Consider the following 18,389-nt stretch of genomic DNA (forward strand, 5'->3'; position numbering starts at 1 on the left):
GTGTCCTGCTAGTCTCATTCTCCTGGCTGCTATTTTCTGGCTCACCCTTGGTATTACATACATATTACATACAGGATCTTGTTGGTAACATGTACACTGTGCGAGTCGAGTGCTCCAGTCTTTTATTTGGGTAGTCTCTTCTTAAGTGCCCGGATACTTTTCTTTCTTAGTGTGTGAACAGTGTTTGTGCCACGTTTGGTGCGGAATTGAGCAACAGTGCATCTTGACAATACGTGGCCCCTGGTAGCCGCTGATAGGATATAGGATACTATCAACAAAAGTGCCTCACGAGAACGATGTTGGTGTAACTAAGAGATAATCTGATTGCTTATTTATGGATTATCAACTATGATCCAACGTTTCAGTTTGCCAGGCATTTCTTCGGTTTTGTGATGTCATGGAAGTGGCATGAACTTACTTTTAAGGACACAGTCATGTGTGCAAAAGAAGAGAAACAGGCTTTATTCCGCTTTATTTTTGAAAGCCATCCTTTTATTGCATCATCTCAGGATCGATTCAAGGTATATTCTATAAAATTTAGTAAAATTACAGTTTGTTGTAAAACATTGAAGACTTTAAATAAAAAAATAATCAAATAAATGAGATGCCTTTTAGAAGCAACTCTTAAATGTACCACATACACAGTAACTGTTAGTTGGTTTTCTAGATGGTGGTAATATTCAGTTTAAAAAAGGTTTCTGTAATCTGCTCGCTGAGGTAGTTATGATAAAACTGTGTTATGTGAATGCGATGCTTAACACTGCAAAAAAAAAGATGTCTATTAACTTACCTTAAGACTTAAAATCTCAATATCTATGTTGAAATCAAGTGATCTGTCTCATTTCAAAGGAATGTTTATACACGATTATTTTACATTTATGGAACAAACAATTTATTTTTTCACTTTTTTAAGAAGTAAAACAGTCACTCAATATGATAAAAACACTTTTTAAGATAGATATTTCTCTATAGTATGTTCAGGTTATAGTTGTTAAATTATGACTGTAGGCCTATATACAGCTACACAGCAGCTCAAATCCTTTTTTTTTAATATAGATACTTGCAGGTCCTCGCTCACTGCAAACAATTTCATTTTTTCCCTCAGAATAGTATGCTATCTCAGCAAAGAGGGTTGGGTTTGTCAGTATAGGCAAACCTATATCTGGAGAGGTACAGTAGTCCAAAATTAATGACATTTGATGGCTTGACCAAAACTCACCCACACAAAAAAACACACCCTTCTCTTGGTCTCTCAAAAGAGTCAGACATTAAACTCCATCTCCAAATCTGGCAGAGTAATGCTATATTGCTTAATTGACAACTGTGTGTACACCAACGTTGGTTGGGCCCCACATTTGGGTCACAAAGTAGTTTCAGAGAGCAGTGTCATAATAGCTCTAATATCTGTATTAGAAGCTATGTGTGCATTCTAACAAGCAAGCTAACGGTCCATCAAACAATCCTTTGAGTTAGTGGATATTGAAATCCATTGCATATCAGGTTTGCCCTATCATGTGGTACTGTAAAACCGGTACAGTAAAACCAAAGAATAATAGACAAAACATAAAAAACAGAATTTCTGTAATTTAGCCGAGAGAGAGAGAGAGAGAGAGAGAGAGAGAGAGAGAGAGAGAGAGAGAGAGAGAGAGCTGCTCTTGAACACTAACAATCAGGAAATGTTTTTAGTCATAATTTGTGTGACATATACAGTACCACTCCACTCCCAATAGCAATGTTACATTAAAATGCCAGATTTCACAGTGATTTCAGTGAATATGAAACATCGTTCTGCCCTCCGCTAACAGACAGCGAGAGAGAGAGACACAGAGAGAGAGAGAGAGAGAGAGAGAGAGAGAGAGAGAGAACGGCAAGTGTCAGTGTTAGCATGTACAGTGAGCTCATAAAGCCACTTCACTTCTACTCCAGGTTGTGAATAGAGATGCTACAGATCATACTGTTATGTTGGCATATCCACAGACAGCTAGTGGGTCATTCCAGGTGATCGCTACGCAGGTATTCTCTGTTCGGGGGACTTGTAGGACGGTAGGAAAGGCAGATACTGGCACCATTTGAACCGCCGCAAGAAGCCACTGCACATGGGGATGTCGTAGCAGGACAGGTCCGCATGAGCGTGACCTTTGCCCGCCTCCTCCACATTCTTTCGCCAACTCTTTAAGCCCCTCTCTTTTTCGGTTCCTAAAAAAAAGCAAACGATATATATCTGTCCTGTCGGGAGGAAACCTCATAACTCCAAAATGTTCATTTTTCAGGAAATGAAACATATACATTTTTCAGGAAATTAAGAAAACCATTATACTTTTTTAAAACAAAGCAATACAGCCTCATCAAAGTTGGTGTTGTAACTTTATATATTGTCAATTACTTCCATGAGAGGGGGAGAGGTGGTGGAGTTAGTTGCTTTAGCAGAAATGTTGAGGGTCCAATGGAGTTAAGAGGAGTATATATATATATATATATGTGTGTGTGTGTGTGTGTGTGTGTGTGTGTGTGACAGGACCGACGGTGTGACAGGACCTAACAGCAGAATCCTGATATCTGCTTGTTATATCTGCAATTGGTTACAGTAGGTGGGATTGCATACTCTGAATTTTATCTGTACTGTCTTTCTTTCTTTCTTCTTATTATTCTGTCTTTCTTCTTAATATTCCTGTCCCTTTTCTGGTTGCGTGTCTTTTAACTATTGACCAATCTGTCAACACCATCAGACTGTCCTTTTGATCTGAAGCAGAGAGCAGGGAAGCTATTCAATCACTATTGGCTAATCAAAACAGCCTTGGTCGTTGCATACCTTTCGTTTTCAAGAGCTCTTAGACAGTAGCTCCACTTATATCTGCCTCAAATCAAACCACCTTCAGACCGACGGTGTGACAGGACCTAACAGCAGAATCCTGATATCTGCTTGTTATATCCGCAATTGGTTACAGTAGGTGGGATTGCATACTCTGAATTTTATCTGTACTGTCTTTCTTTCTTTCTTATTATTATTCTGTCTTTCTTCTTAATATTCCTGTCCCTTTTCTGGTTGCGTGTCTTTTAACTATTGATCAATCTGTCAACACCATCAGACTGTCCTTTTGATCTGAAGCAGAGAGCAGGGAAGCTATTCAATCACCATTGGCTAATCAAAACAGCCTTGGTCGTTGCATACTCCTTCTGGTTGTCCTTGACCTTAACTCACTGTCTTTCTTTCTATTTTAATATCATCTACATCTGTTTATCGTTCACTTTTTTCGGTCACTCACTCCTTCTGTCTGTCTTTCTCTTCAAACTTCTCTGAGCTTTCTGAGTTCCTTTCCTTTCCTACCCTGTTCCTCCACACTAGACTCTGGCTCACGGCTGGTCAAATCTCGATCCTTATCGAACAAACTCACACAGGCTAACTATTATAGCCTAGTGCCCAAGCTAAAAGACCAGGACATCCAGACACATCCAGCGAAGGAGGCCACCTCCCAGGGTTTTGTATCATCCTTTTTTCACTACCTATTATTGTTATTTCTATTATTATTATTATTATTATTATTATTATTATTATCACTATTACGACTATTTTAATTATTATTACTACCACTGTATATATTACCTATTTTTATCTGTGTACAATGTGTTTTCCCACCATCCCCATACTGGCCTCCTCATGCCGTCCTAGTCACCACTTCTCCCGTCTCAGAAATCCCTCAAATCTCATCTATCCAGCTCGTTCACCCAGTCACCACATTGTGGTGGAGGGAGGCCTCTGGAACTGCCACGCAGCTACCAAGAAGAAAATGCCTGAATTCATTTCAGGCCACGCCTCCCTCAAGTCTCTGCATTTCCTTGCTCTGACTGAAACCTGGATTACCCCAGATAACACGGCAACCCCGGCCGCCCTCTCTGTTTCTCACAAGTTCACCCACACCCCTCGCCCAACAGGTGCAGGGGGTGGTACAGGACTACTAATGTCCCCCAAATGGAATTTCCATGTCTTAAATCTCTCTCACCTTTCTCTGTCCACATGTGAATTTCATGCTATCTCAATATCACAACCAGTCCCCCTAACCCTCATTGTGCTCTATCGCCCCCCAGGAACCCTTGGGAACTTCCTGGAAGAACTAGATGCTCTGATCACCTCGTTTCCGGAGAATGGCACCCCCCTGATCCTACTGGGTGATTTCAACCTACCTACAGCAGAGAAGTATCTTCCCGTTACATCCCTTCTGGCCTCATTTGACCTCTCCCTATCTCCCTCCCCTCCCACTCACAAGGCTGGTAATGTTTTGGACCTTGTGTTCTCCAGAGCCTGCTCTCCCTCTACACTCTCTGTTACCCCCTTAATCAGGTCTGACCACCACTTCATAACCTTCTCCCTCTCTCTCTCCACCCTCCCGCCCAAACCTACTAACCCTCCGAACATCACCACCCGATGCAATCTCAAGTCCCTAAACCCCTCCTCCCTCTCATCCTCTATTCTCTCCTCTCTACCCGCCCTGGAGTCCTTCCTCTCTCTCTCACCTAACACTGCAACCTCATCCTTCCTCTCCTCTATCTCATCTGCATTCGACCAACACTGCCCGCTCTCATCCAGGCCAGCTCGCTCATGTCCACCGGCTCCCTGGTTATCTGAAACTCTCAGATCTGAACGAACACCTCTAAGGGCAGCCGAAAGAAAGTGGCACAAGACAAAGCTACCTGATGACCTCTCCCACTTTCACTCACTCCTCTCTGCCTTCTCCCTCTCACTAACTACTGCTAAAACCTCTTTCTACCACACCAAAATCCAATCCTGTACTTCTAACCCAAGGAAACTCTTCTCCACTTTCTCCTCCCTCCTTAAGCCCCCTCCCCCCACTCAACCTGCATCCCTCACTGCTGATGTTTTTGTCAACTACTTTGAGAAGAAGGTTGACGATATCAGCAGCTCCTTTCCCCCCCTCCCCCATAAAGTGGCATCTGACTCAACCAACACTAACCCCAACTTACCATGCATGTCCTCCTTCTCTCCTCTTTCCCCAGACGAGGTCCTACAACTAGTGACATCCACTAGACCTACCACCTGTCCTCTCGACCCTGTCCCGTCTCCAATCTTCCAGATCATCGCACCTGATCTGCTCCCCTTCATCACCTCCATCATCAACACCTCAGTAACCTCAGGCTGCGTCCCATCTGCCCTCAAGTCAGCCAGAGTAACTCCACTCCTCAAGAAACCAACCCTTGACCCCTCAGATGTCAAGAACTACAGACCGGTATCACTCCTTTCATTTCTGTCTAAAAGCATTGAACGTGTTGTCTCCAACCAGCTCTCTCTCCATCTCTCACAGAACAACCTGCTGGATCCCAACCAATCAGGATTCAAGAAGGCACACTCCACAGAGACTGCCCTGCTGGCAGTCACAGAAGCACTACATGCTGCCCAGGCTGCTTCCCACTCTGCTGTCCTGATTCTCCTAGACCTATCGGCGGCATTTGACACAGTGAACCACCAGCTGCTCCTAGACACCCTAGCGGATCTAGGCATCGGCGGGACAGCACTAAAGTGGTTCTCTTCCTATCTCACCGACCGGACCTACCAGGTTTCCTGGAAAGGTCTGCTATCATCCCCCCGAACCCTCCAAACTGGGGTCCCACAGGGATCTGTACTTGGTCCCCTCCTTTTCTCACTATACACCAAATCCCTTGGCACTATCATCTCTGCTCACAATATATCCTATCACTGCTATGCCGATGACACACAACTGTTTCTATCCTTCCCCCCCTCTGCCACTCAGGTGGAAGAGCGCATCACTGCATGCCTGGCTGACATCTCACAGTGGATGTCCTCCAACCACCTCAAGCTGAACCCAGACAAGACTGAGCTTCTCTTCTTCCCAGCTAAGTCCTGCCCTATGCGGGAGCTAACTATTTCCGTAGACAACGCCCTGGTAACGTCTGTCCCAACAGCCAGGAACCTTGGTGTTGTCCTGGACAGTCAGCTCTCGTTTAAAACTCACATCACAGCTGTCACTCGATCCTGTAGGTTCACACTCTATAACATACGACGAATTAGACCGTTCCTCACCCAGGAATCAGCCCAGCTCCTAATCCAGACAACAGTCTTGTCAAAACTTGACTATTGTAATTCGCTCCTTACTGGCCTACCGGCATGTGCACTTAAGCCTCTGCAAATGATCCAAAATGCCGCAGCTCGTCTGGTCTTCAACCAGCCAAAATTCTCACATGTCTCCCCCTGCTCCGCTCCCTGCACTGGCTCCCAGTCGCTGCCCGCACAGAATACAAAACTCTGATGCTGGCATTCAAAGCAACCAAAGGTATGGCTCCCCCATATCTTGCAAGCATGATTGAACCCTACAAACCCTCCCGCGCACTCAGATCAGCCAACGCAGGAAAGCTGGAAGTACCCTCACTAAAAACGCCGGGCCAACGCTCCACACGTCCCAAACTCTTCTCCCTTCTGGCCCCAAAACTGTGGAATGTACTCCCCGTTGCAGTCAGAACTGCGGCATCACTCCCAATCTTCCGCCGTAGTCTGAAGACCCACCTTTTCAGACTCCATCATGGCCCATAGCACTTATCCTACCCCCTTAGATAGAACTTTTTAGACTTAGATAGCATTTGAAACAGACTTATAGCATGTCATGTAGACAGCACAATAATTGCATTGTATATAGTCATAGCACATCATAGTAGCCTACATATGTATAGCATAGTATAGTATATATGTATAGTTAATATGTATAGTGTCATTATATAGATATGTTCTAGTTACGTTCTTAGCTTACGCATGTTTCTTGATAAATGCATTTTATATATATGTGATGTATTCCCATACTTTTGTTCCTGCCTAATGTAAATCGCTCTGGATTAAGAGCGTCTGCTAAATGCCTAAATTGTAAATTGTAATTGTAAATTGTGTGTGTGTGTGTGTGTGTGTGTGTGTGTGTGTGTGTGTGTGTGTGTGTGTGTCCCTATTTTGGGCATGTCATTATAGAAACAAACAAACAATGTAATGCTTTTGAAGATTATCACAAAATGTTAAAGAATTTCAGAATTTTCTAAATGTTCAAAAATAATACGTGGTTACTAGTGAATGCGCGCGTCCGTTTTTTTTTCTTCTTCTTTTGTATCCAACCCGTCCTGCAAAACAATATATAAATCAACGACCCAGCCCGTCCCAAGAGCCACCTCTAGTGAGAGAGAGAGAGAGAGAGAGAGAGAGAGAGAGAGTGTGTTGTGGACCATTTTTCCAAAATTTCATAGCCTACACCCTCCGCCAACCTAGTCCCCATATATGGGGGACATGGGGAGAGCAACGGACTTGAACTCATGCTTCCTTCATGCCTGAGTGAACAAGTTGCTCCTTTACACCTGACAGGGGGGGAGTTTCCCTAGTTGGACGTAGCGCGTGGAAGGAACACGTTATTCCAAACAGTTCCTTTCCCCTCCATCAGGCGCCCTGGCTGGCCAGGGGGAGGCAGTTTAGAGACCAGGATTACTGCATGTTTTTTGTGAGGGTACCTACCCTAGGGGTCACGGGGAGAACATGCAAACTCCACACAGAAAGGCCCTTTCGCCAACCCCGCCTCGGGTATGGGCACTGATGACGCGGAGGAGGAAACACGCCGCCAGCACCCACAGCGTCCCGAGCGGGAATCGAACCCAAGACCTTCTAGCTGTGAGGCGACAGCACTACCAACTGTGCCACCGACCGTGCCCCCTCTGCGCAGCATTTCATTCATAATGGTCCGCCGTCGCCTACTCACACCCCTCTCGGAAGCAGTCAAGATCCAAATCATGTTCAACTAGAAAAAGTGCCCTTCTGAGGATAGGAGTGTGTGTGTGTGATGTTTGGCAAAATGTTTAGGAGCAATATAAGTGTGTGTGTCTGTCAAGTGGCATTTCTTCCAAAGCCTAGTGGGAATATGCATGCACAGTTTCACCACAATCGGACGCTGCGTTGAGTAGTTGTGGTGATTTGTACAAAACGGGTACAAAGCTACTCCTGAAAAGTTTAGAAGCCAATTGTAGCCAATCAGGGTGGATTATGAGAAATCAAACAAACCCGTCTTGATCACATGACTATGGAGAGCATGTGTACCGATTTGCGTGAAATTTGGATAAAATCTGAAGGAGTAATATTAGAAAATTTGTTTTACATATGTCGGCCTCCTGGTGGCGCTATAAAGAGCAGATGTGAAAAATTCCAGGCAAAGGCTTTTCCTTGGCCTCTAGGGAGTTGGCATACAAAGTTATCCACAGATCCGTGCAGTTAGAGGTAAAGACACTTTTCGGCCAGTTATAGCGCCACCATGAGGCTGAGTTGAAAATGTTCATGTGGCATTTCTTCCTCGGCCTAGTGGGAATGTGCGTGCACAATTTCACGGAAATCACACGATGTGTTCATGATTTGCAGCATTTTGTTTGAAACTGAGCACTCCTGCGAACTTTGGAAGCCAATCTTAGCCAATCAGGATGGAGTCTGAGAAATCTGAAAGACCAGTTTCGTTGAATGGCTCTAGAGAGACTGTGTACCAATTTGTGTGATGTTTGGACAAAATCTGTAGGTGTACTGTCCAAAAACCTGTTTTGCACAAAGCGGCCTCCTGGTGGCGCTATAACAGGCCATTCTGGAAATTTTGGGGCAGAGGTTCATCGATGGCATCCAGGGAGTGTGTGTGCAAAATTTGGCATTGACCGGGTTAACGGTGCCGGAGATTAGCTGTTCACAGACGGAAGGACGGACGGACGGACACACACATACACACACGGACGGACGGACGGAGTGCAAAACATACTCTCTCCCCATGCCTTCGGCCTGGTGGAGACAAACATTGCTGTTGCAAATTCCAAGCCATATTGCAGTATATGCTAATCCACAATGAAATGATCGTCCCCTGGGCTTGTCGCACGGTGATTGATCCACATCACCGAGTGTTCTTTAGTCTTTTGAGTTTAACTAATATTGTGGCTTTTCCGACAATCGAAAACTAAAAGACTAGACATAAATGAATAATCACATAATCAACCATTAAGCACAGACAGCTGGTGTCACTCAATGACAGCAGATGCGGTGACCGCAAAACAATCCAATGACCAAATTGGCTACATTATAGGTCTAGGTGGAGAAAGAGAGAGAGGAGAGAGAGAGAGAGAGAGAGAGAGAGAGAGAGAGAGAGAGAGAGAGAGAGAGAGAGAGAGAGAGAGAGAGAGAGAGAGAGAGAGAGAGAGAGAGAGAGAGAGAGAGAGAGAGAGAGAGAGAGATAGAGAGAGAGAGAGAGAGAGAGAGAGAGAGAGAGAGAGAGAGAGAGAGAGATTTAGGAAACAAAGTGACGCAACAGAACCATATTCAGAAGGAATAAATGATTAGACAAACTTTTTCCCTGTCTTTTGTAATTGTTTACAGAGAGAACATTAAACGGCAGAGAGAAGGTACCGGGATTTCTTTTTCCCGTGGATTGACCCGCCTCGCCCACCTAGCGATAATTGGAATCTAGTCGGAATCTATAACCCATCCGCCTGGGCCGCGGTTATTCCCGCGGGATTACGGGTCGGCCCGCGCATGATTTAAGTTAAGGTTCATTCTTTCTTTTGTACAGGTACTTAAAAATATTTAAAATATATATATTGTTAATTGTTCTGGTGGTGTGTGGGGTTAAAGCGGAATTGTGCTTATTTATTTATTATATAACACAGGCCCTAATTTTGGATAATTTGGCCCACATGCGATGTGAAAACTATAAAGGTGCGTTCAGACTTGGATGGTTAGAGCGGCGCGGTTACATACAAAGTCAATGCAAAGACGAGAAGTTGCGCGAGCGCCGCGAACGGGGGTGGCGCGACCGCACCTTTAGCCTACCGTAAATCATAAACCATCAAAGTGGAAAAAGCGGCACTCCAAAACAAAAGATGCAAGACAGGCTTAGATGCATTTTCTAGTCTTATTGAGAATGTTAAGTTTGCGCGTTTCGGCTGATTAAAAAGTATGCTCTAACCCTGTAACAATAATACAACATATTTTAATTAATTAATTAATTATTATTGTTTTTTTTATGATCTTTTTTCACCTAAACGAAAATCATTGATGTTCATTGCAATGCCATTGGCCATGATATTTGCATATAAATACCCCCACAGAGGCTGAAATTCACACAAATAAAAAATCTCTGGACTCTCTGGAACCTATGACCTTTGACCTTTAACCCTGATAAAAGTAAGTAAAATAACTGTAATATATGTTTTTTGTGATCATTAGAATGTCTAGAACATGTTTTATTTATTATTGTGAAAGATATCCCCCAAATGTAAATTATTTATGTATTATTATTATTTTAATAATGAATAATTAATTATAAATGTGCATAAAATTTGCACAAAAAAATAAAATAATATATTTTTTACATAATTTCCTCTGATAAGTCCTAGTAGTAAAAAGTAGTAGTAAGGTTATAATCTCTTTTTTGCAAGTAGAAATTAATCAGGGTTTTACAGGGCTAAGGAAGGCTGATTGCCCAAATGCATAAATGTTCTCAATAAAATGAGAAATTGCATCTGAGCCAGTCTTTCATCTTTTATTTTGTGTTGCCGCTTTTTGAGTGCCTCTTTTACCACTTTGGTGGTTTATTATAATTACAGGCGTATATTATGTGTTTGAAAATATTCCAGTAGTCTTGATTACAATGGATGGGATGATTATTTGAAACGGAGCGTGCTGCGTGTCCAAGAGTTGCAACAATCAGAGCAGAGACGGCTCTTTATGTTGTATTAGTGTTGTGTTAACTTGTGTATTTTGTTTATTACAAAGAAGTCTTGTGGCAACAGTTCAAAGGGCTGTTATACATGCACCCTTCGTGTGTGGCCCAAATTATCCAAAATAAAGGCCCATGTTGTAAAAAAAAAGAAAAGATAAGAAGAACGCGCAATTCTTTGAAGTGCTTGAAGTGCTGTGTGCAACGTGGTTACTGTTTTTGTTTTGCTCATTTATATTGTCACAACTGTATTTGTTCTGTGTTCTATTTGTTTTTACTGTGACAATTGTTCAGCACCTTGTAGCTTTGCTTCGAAAGGTGCTTTATAAATAAAATGTACTTACTTACTTACTTACTTACTGCTAGGTCATAAACACCAATTTACGTTTTTGTGTGTACCGTAATTTCCAGACTATAAGCCGCACCTGAAAATAAGCCGCACCAGCTAAATTTAGGGGGAAAAAATAAATGTGTACATATACAAGCCGCACTGGACTATAAGCCGCAGGTGGCCATAGAGATAGATTTAGAAGGTCCCCTAGTGGCCGTTAGCTGTACAAATCCATAGATTAGCCGCACCGTTGTTTAGGCCGCAGGGTTCAAAGCATGGGAAAAAGTAGCCGCTTATAGTCAGGGCCGGATCTACCATATGGGCACTTTGGGCACGTGCCCTTGGGCCCCTCAAAAAACAAAAAAAAAACAAAAAAAGATTTGTGTTTTATTGTTGGTGAGAAGGGCAGCTGAAAAGTGCAATTGTGTGTAAAGCAGCAACAATGCGCTAGATTGGCTGTCACTCTGGGGGGCGTAGGCGACTGCCCCAAAACGACTCCGAAACAGCAAAAATGTTGCGCGCGCGTGAAGGGGGGCCCTTCGAGCTTCAGTGCCCAGGGGCCCTCAGAGGTGTTAATCCGGCCCTGCTTATAGTCCGGAAATTACGGTATAAAAAATGGGTGAAGTGTTTATGGTGGGGCTGATGTCATACCTGGTATGGTGTTGTCCAGCACGAAGCCAAAGAAGCCTCCAATGAACATGTGTGTGGTGAACAGAACCACGATAACTTGATCCAGCTCTGCAACTCCTGAAAGCAGAGAGGGGCAGAAAACATTTGGGTGGATGATTTCATCTGAATTAGTTTCCTAGTTCACAGTGATTCTTAAATCTGCTGCTATTTTAACCCATTTTGACCAGATTCTAAAAATGTCTTCTACATCCTGACAGTTTTCTGAAAAAGCTACGTTTCTATGTCAGTTGTTCTTCGATTTTTCAAAGATAGCAGACCTAAATGCTTTAGCTATTGAAAAATATCAGATCTACAAGCTCGTAGCGCGCCACTCGGTGGCGCGCTATGAGCTTGTAGATCTGCTATTTTTCAATAGCTAAAGCATAACATAATGCTAACACCAAAAGGTGTTCCCGCCCAAAATGGGTTTTAACCAGGCACAAATGACTGTGATTTGATCTGCTGTACATGTTTCTGTAGCCGGTTTTGCCATTTGTATTGGAATTTCAAGCATAGAGTTGACTTTTGCACTTATTCTTTGTTATTTGTTTCTTTATTTTACTATTTCTTGAAACTGCAAATGTTGGGAACTTATGTATGACAACAAAGTACAGGATAATCTTGTATGACAAAGAATGCCACCCACTTTTTAGAGATGTCCCGATACTGTATCGGTATCGGGAAAAGTATCGGATCGGCCCTTATTTGTCATATCGGGTCATATCGGTATCGGTGAGTCTAACCAGCGATCCGACACAGGGGTAAGGGGTTGACACTATGGCAGGTAAATAAGATGTTGGGGCATGTGGAGTTTGCTTTGGAGTTGCCCAAATGTGCCCAAACATTTGAGTGAGGAGTCTGCTATAAACACAACACGAGATATATAGCTAGAGAGCTATAAACTCAACATGAGATCACGACACTGGTATCGGTATTCGGTATCGGTATCGGCTAACACAGAAATTGAGGTATCGGGATCGGAAGCGAAAAAAGGGTATCGGGACATCCCTATAGTACGTACATATTCTGCTTAGTACAGAAACCACACACAACCCTGCTGTTCAGTATAGCACCCGTTTATTAAAGGTATATTCAGTGATTTCACTTAATTCAAATATCATATCTTATTTTTTCTTATTTTTTGGATAATCCTCCCTACTATAAAGTGTGCTGACCATATAAGGAGTTCCTCCCTGTCCCCAGTGAGCCCCTGGGGTCAAAAAACCCTAGTTTCGGTTTGGGCTTTGGGTGGCAAAGCCTTCATCCAATCAGGATGAGAGGGGCCTTCCTCCAATCATGATCGAGTGGAGGCTGGCCTTGGTGCACGTGCTGTTGGCCTGTTGTACTTCCCCCACTGTAGAGCATGTGCATGTGCACATGTTACCGGGGTGGAGCGGGGTTTTTTCCAAATCACTCAAATCACTGAATGCTCCTTTAAGGAGAATAAATGGTCCTCACTCTCCACCATTGTCGTCTGCATCCGAATCAATGCACAATGGCGAACACAACCTATCCAACCAGTAATTATACAGTAGTCCACTGGGTCCTTCCCAACAATAATAGAGCAGCTACTGTAGTAATTCAGCAGAAAGTTTTAATAATATGAAGATCAGGGATGGAGGGCATTTGAGGGTCTTTAAGGGATTTAAAAACCTCTGCTAGGAAAATGCATTTAACCCATTTTGGGCGGGAACCCCTTTTGGTGTTAGCATTATGTTATGCTTTAGCTATTGAAAAATAGCAGATCTACAAGCTCATAGCGCGCCACCGAGTGGCGCGCTACGAGCTTGTAGGTCTGCTATTTTTGAAAAATCGAAGAACCACTGACATAGTCAGGATGTAGAAGACATTTTTAGAATCTGATGTCAGGTCAAAATGCGTTTAAAAACGTCTGCTACGAAAACGCATTTAATAGTAAAAACCAGAATCTGAGGCACCATCGTGTGGATAACCAGGCCTCGATTTCACCTTTCATGACATGAAATGCATGTGCTTTACAGAGCAATGGAGAAAAAAAAGAAAAGAAAAGCAAGGCATAAACATTAAAAAACAAGAGCAGTAATGCAATACAGTGAGGACATGAATAACAAAAAAATTAAAGATCAATTACAAGCAAGAGTGTAGAAGTGGGTCTTGAGCTGCGCTTTAAAAATGTCTACAGAGGCTGCCTGTCGAAGGTACAGTGGGAGTTTGTTCCACGTAAAGGGGTTATTTCAGTTGATTGTCATTAATCAACGAACGAATCAAATTCCAGCTCTCGGTTTCCTAATGCAAATACTGCATTTATTACGGAGATGTTGAAACCCAGCCCGGGGAGGAGAAGTGGAATTTAACCCAATTTGGGGCGGGAACCCCTTTTGGTGTTAGCATTATGTTATGCTTTAGCTATTGAAAAATAGCAGATCTACAAGCTCATAGCGCGCCACCGAGTGGCGCGCTATGAGCTTGTAGGTCTGCTATTTTTGAAAAATCGAAGAACCACTGACATAGAAACATAGCTTTTTCAGAAAACTGTCAGGATGTAGAAGACGTTTTTAGAATCTGATCTCAGGTCAAAATGGGTTTAAAAACTTCTGCTACGAAAATGCATTTAATAGTAAAAACCAGAATCTGAGGCACCATCGTGTGGATAAACCAGGCCTCGACTTTCCAGAATTTAAATAATAATAATAATAATAAAACTTTATTTGTATAGCACCTTTCATGACATGAAATGCAGCTCAAAGTGCTTTACAGAGCAATGGAGAAAAAAAAGAAAAGAAAAGCAAGGCATAAACATTAAAAAAACAAGAGCAGTAATGCAATACAGTGAGGACATGAATAACAACAAATTAAAAGATCGATTACAAGCAAGAGTGTAGAAGTGGGTCTTGAGCTGCGCTTTAAAAATGTCTACAGAGGCTGCCTGTCGAAGGTACAGTGGGAGTTTGTTCCACGTAAAGGGGTTATTTCAGTTGATTGTCATTAATCAACGAACAAATCAAATTCCAGCTCTCGGTTTCCTAATGCAAATACTGCATTTATTAGGGAGATGTTGAAACCCAGCCCGGGGAGGAGAAGTGGAATTTAATGATCTGGCTTCACAGCTGCAGGCAATGTTAGATTGATGAAGTATAGTAGAGAGAGACTTCTGAGAACACCACGGGTTGTTTGCTGACTTTCATTAGAATTCTTTGTAGTGGTGAGTGTTTGTTTGTTTGTAACAGTTAAGAAAACAAGTATGAAAATAATTCCACACACATAATTCCACATCTGCCCTACAGGTCACCATTATCTAAATCATGCAGAAATGCATGATTTGCAGGAATGCAGAAATGCTCACTGAACCTCTTTAAAGTATCCCCCCCCCCCCCCCCCTTCTTCTTAATGACTCACGGGACTGTTTTGGGAAGTTAGTATATCTGACACGTGTGTTCGCGCAGTGGTCGCTTTAGATCACTTGAGAAAACGGAGAATTTATGAGGGTTGTTGGTTATGATTAGGTCTTAAGAGAGTAGATTTATTTTGATACTTAGAATTAGGACACGTTTGTTAACCCATTTGGCTGATTCTATAGAGTAGACGCCTTCTAAATCCTGACCTTATAGTTTTCTGAAAAACTTAAAAAGTACAAAACAATGTTATGTAGATTATGTACAGTACGTAGCAACAAGAGCCCCAAAAGGGGTTCCCGTCCTGAAGGGTATAAAAAAATCCTAAAAGGGGTTCCCGTCCTTAATGTTAAATTAACAACCCTGGAGAGGCTCCACTCACAACAGACGCCTGAGCCAATCCCACTTTAAATGTCCTAGAAGCACAAACTCTGTGAAAATAGCCGTCCGATCTACAAGCTCACAATGCGACGTGAAAAGCGTCGCAATGTGAGCTTGTAGATCGGCTATTTTCACTAGTTTGGGTCGCAGGGAGACATCAAATTTATCTTTTGGGTCACGGGCTAAATAGTTTGGGAACCACTATAGCCTAGGACAGGGGTTAATTCCCACATGTTGAATTGTAAATTGTAATGTGGGGCAAAAGTCCTCATAATGTTCATGATAAAATACCACCATTCTTTTTTAATCAAATCTAATATTTATATGTATTATTGTGAGAGCGATGGCGATTCCATTGTTGCATTGCAACTGAACTGCCGACAGCCCTCCTGCTATGAGACATAGACCAAGTACTGTAGTAAAAAAATTTGTGGTATTTTATCATGAACATTAGTGAGGACCAATTATATGAAGGTAAAGTAGGTTGAAAAGTGGTGGAGTGGTCCTTTAAAGCCCAAACCACACCAAAGGGTCTGGTTGGGACAAACCGGTTTTTAAGGTAAACCACACCAATGCAACTCATTGGTGTGGCTCAGGGGTAGAGTGCCTGGATGGTAACCGTAAGGTTGCCAGTTCGAACCCGGACTCCCCCAAAGTTACTGTCGAAGGGTCCTTGAGCAAGACACTGAACCCCTAATTGCTCCCGATGTGCTAGTTGGTGCCTTGCATGGTTTCCGCTGCCATCGGTGTATGCATGTGTGTGTGTGTGAATGGGTGAATGTAATGCACAATCTCTGTAAAGCGCATTGGATAAAGGCGCTATATAAATGCACCATTTACCATTTTATTTTTACCATTTTACCTTAAAAAACGTTTTGTCCCAACCCGACCCTTTGTTGTGGTTTGGGCTTAAGAGTTTACACAGGCCTATCTAGGTACATGCAGGGTCGCGAGACACGGCCAAAGCCGGGATCCCCGGCCAAAAAGCTTGGTCTAGGAGTCTCCGAAATCAGGATGGTCATGGGTTGGGCTATATTTCACATTATATCTTCATCTTATTCTGGCCTGAGATCAGATTCTAAAAATGTCTTCTACATCCTGACAGTTTTCTGAAAAAGCTATGTTTCTATGGCAGTCGTTCTTCGATTTTTCAAAAATAGCAGACCTACAAGCTCGTAGCGCGCCACTCGGTGGCGCGCTATGAGCTTGTAGATCTGCTATTTTTCAATAGCTAAAGCATAACATAATGCTAACACAAAAAGGGGTTCCCACCCAAAATAGGCTAAGTATACAGTACATACTGTAGGGACTTTTCCATCTTTGTTTGGTCGGTCTGCACAACACATTATAATAAGCATTACAACCAAATGTAACAACATTATGCTTTGTCCTCATTCTCCTCATGCCAGATCCCTATCCAAGAATCCATTGCATGTGGAGCACCGATGGAGAATATACACATTGCCCTTTTGCTTTTGGGGAAGATGCAGGCGTCTCTCTACCAAACGCTGAGAAATGTACGATTGGAGGTGGGGAATAAACGATGTGGGATTTCACTTACCCAAATAATTTCCGTGATCTGTCATTTGTTTACTTTTGATACAGTATATTGACATGGACATATACTGTATGTCTCTATGCACGAGTAAACTACGTAGATAACCATGTACATCCTCGAGACTTGGCCCTGTACTTTTTTTCCATCTACACAAAATGTATTTGCCAAAAATGGGCTATTTTTGGCTAGTGTTCCGCCCAGAATATGGATGCTGGGTTTCAAGTGTTGTAAAAAATCACACCCGTGTGAAGTAAGTGGTGCAACTCTGTGGGTGCTGGCCCGGTTCCGGCGAGCCGCCCCGCGTCCGAAACGGTCGAGAAATGACAGAGTTACCGTGTGGGGGTCCATCTACTGTACTGTACTGTACTGTACTGTACTGTACTGTACTGTACTGTACTGTACTGTACTGTACTGTACTGTACTGTACTGTACTGTACTGTACTCAGAGACTGACACGGGAGTGGATTTTCACTCCTGTCCTGTCCCACTCCCACAGAAAAAATCCTGTCCTGTCCCAATCCTGGGCCAGAGTTTTAAAAAAAATCCTGTCCTGTCCCACTCCTGTAGAATGACTCCTGATCCCATCCCGCTCCCACTCGAAATGACTCCCACTCCCATCCCGCTCCTGTTTTTTTTTGTTTTTTTTAATGTTAGTCATTAGGAAAGGCAATTGATTGATCGATCCATCTATCCATCTATCTATCTATAGGCCTATCTATCTATCACTTCTGGCTTCTCAAGACAGATAGCCTACCAATCAAATTAAAATAAATAAAGTGGGCAATGTTGGATTTAACTTTGACTACCAAATACAGTTCTGGCACTTAATTTAAGTCCTATACGGTTTTTCCCTGAACAGAACTTAAAGCTTAACAGTTAACAAGTGCTTTGTCAATTAAGATTAAAAAAAAACCTCAGTGTCAATTTAACTCTATATGATTAATTATTCGGTGTACAAGTCTATGTGTATGGCAGTGGTCCCCAGGGGTCCTTGAGAGAGTTCCAGGGGGTCCCCAGCTAATTAATAGTTTGGAACCAAATGGACCCTTATGGGTCTGTAACAAATTATGTTATGGGAGTGTACAAATGGAACCAAATGTTGTTCCATTTGTACACTCAGAGTTAAATTAACATAGATTTTACAATATAAATTGGGGGTCCCAGCGATAAAAATGCCATTCAATGGGGGTCCATAGACTAATGCATGTCAAACTGGGGGTCCTTGAAAATAAAATGGTTGAGAATCACAGCTAGAACCGTAATACAAATCTTCTCTTATGGGGGTCCCTGCCCCTGGCATCTTTTCAAATGGGGGTCTGCGGGCTAATAAATGTCGATTTAGG

General features: G+C 42.8%; 1 protein-coding gene across 1 annotated transcript in view; it reads right to left on the reverse strand.

Annotated features, from left to right (window-relative positions):
* Positions 1 to 643: 643 nt before the first annotated feature.
* The window catches only part of LOC306923816 (solute carrier family 23 member 1), a 253,967-nt gene continuing 236,221 nt past the window's right edge, over positions 644 to 18,389 (reverse strand). The window contains exons 14-15 of the mRNA XM_079502136.1: positions 11,719 to 11,814; positions 644 to 2,196 (exon numbers count right to left, since the gene is read on the reverse strand). Coding sequence (XP_079358262.1) covers positions 2,006 to 2,196; positions 11,719 to 11,814 — 287 coding nt within the window. The 3' untranslated portion in view covers positions 644 to 2,005. The remainder of the gene's footprint in view (positions 2,197 to 11,718; positions 11,815 to 18,389) is intronic.

The sequence above is a fragment of the Electrona antarctica genome, assembly GCF_951216825.1.
Source record: "Electrona antarctica genome assembly, chromosome: 5".
NCBI lineage: Eukaryota > Metazoa > Chordata > Actinopteri > Myctophiformes > Myctophidae > Electrona > Electrona antarctica.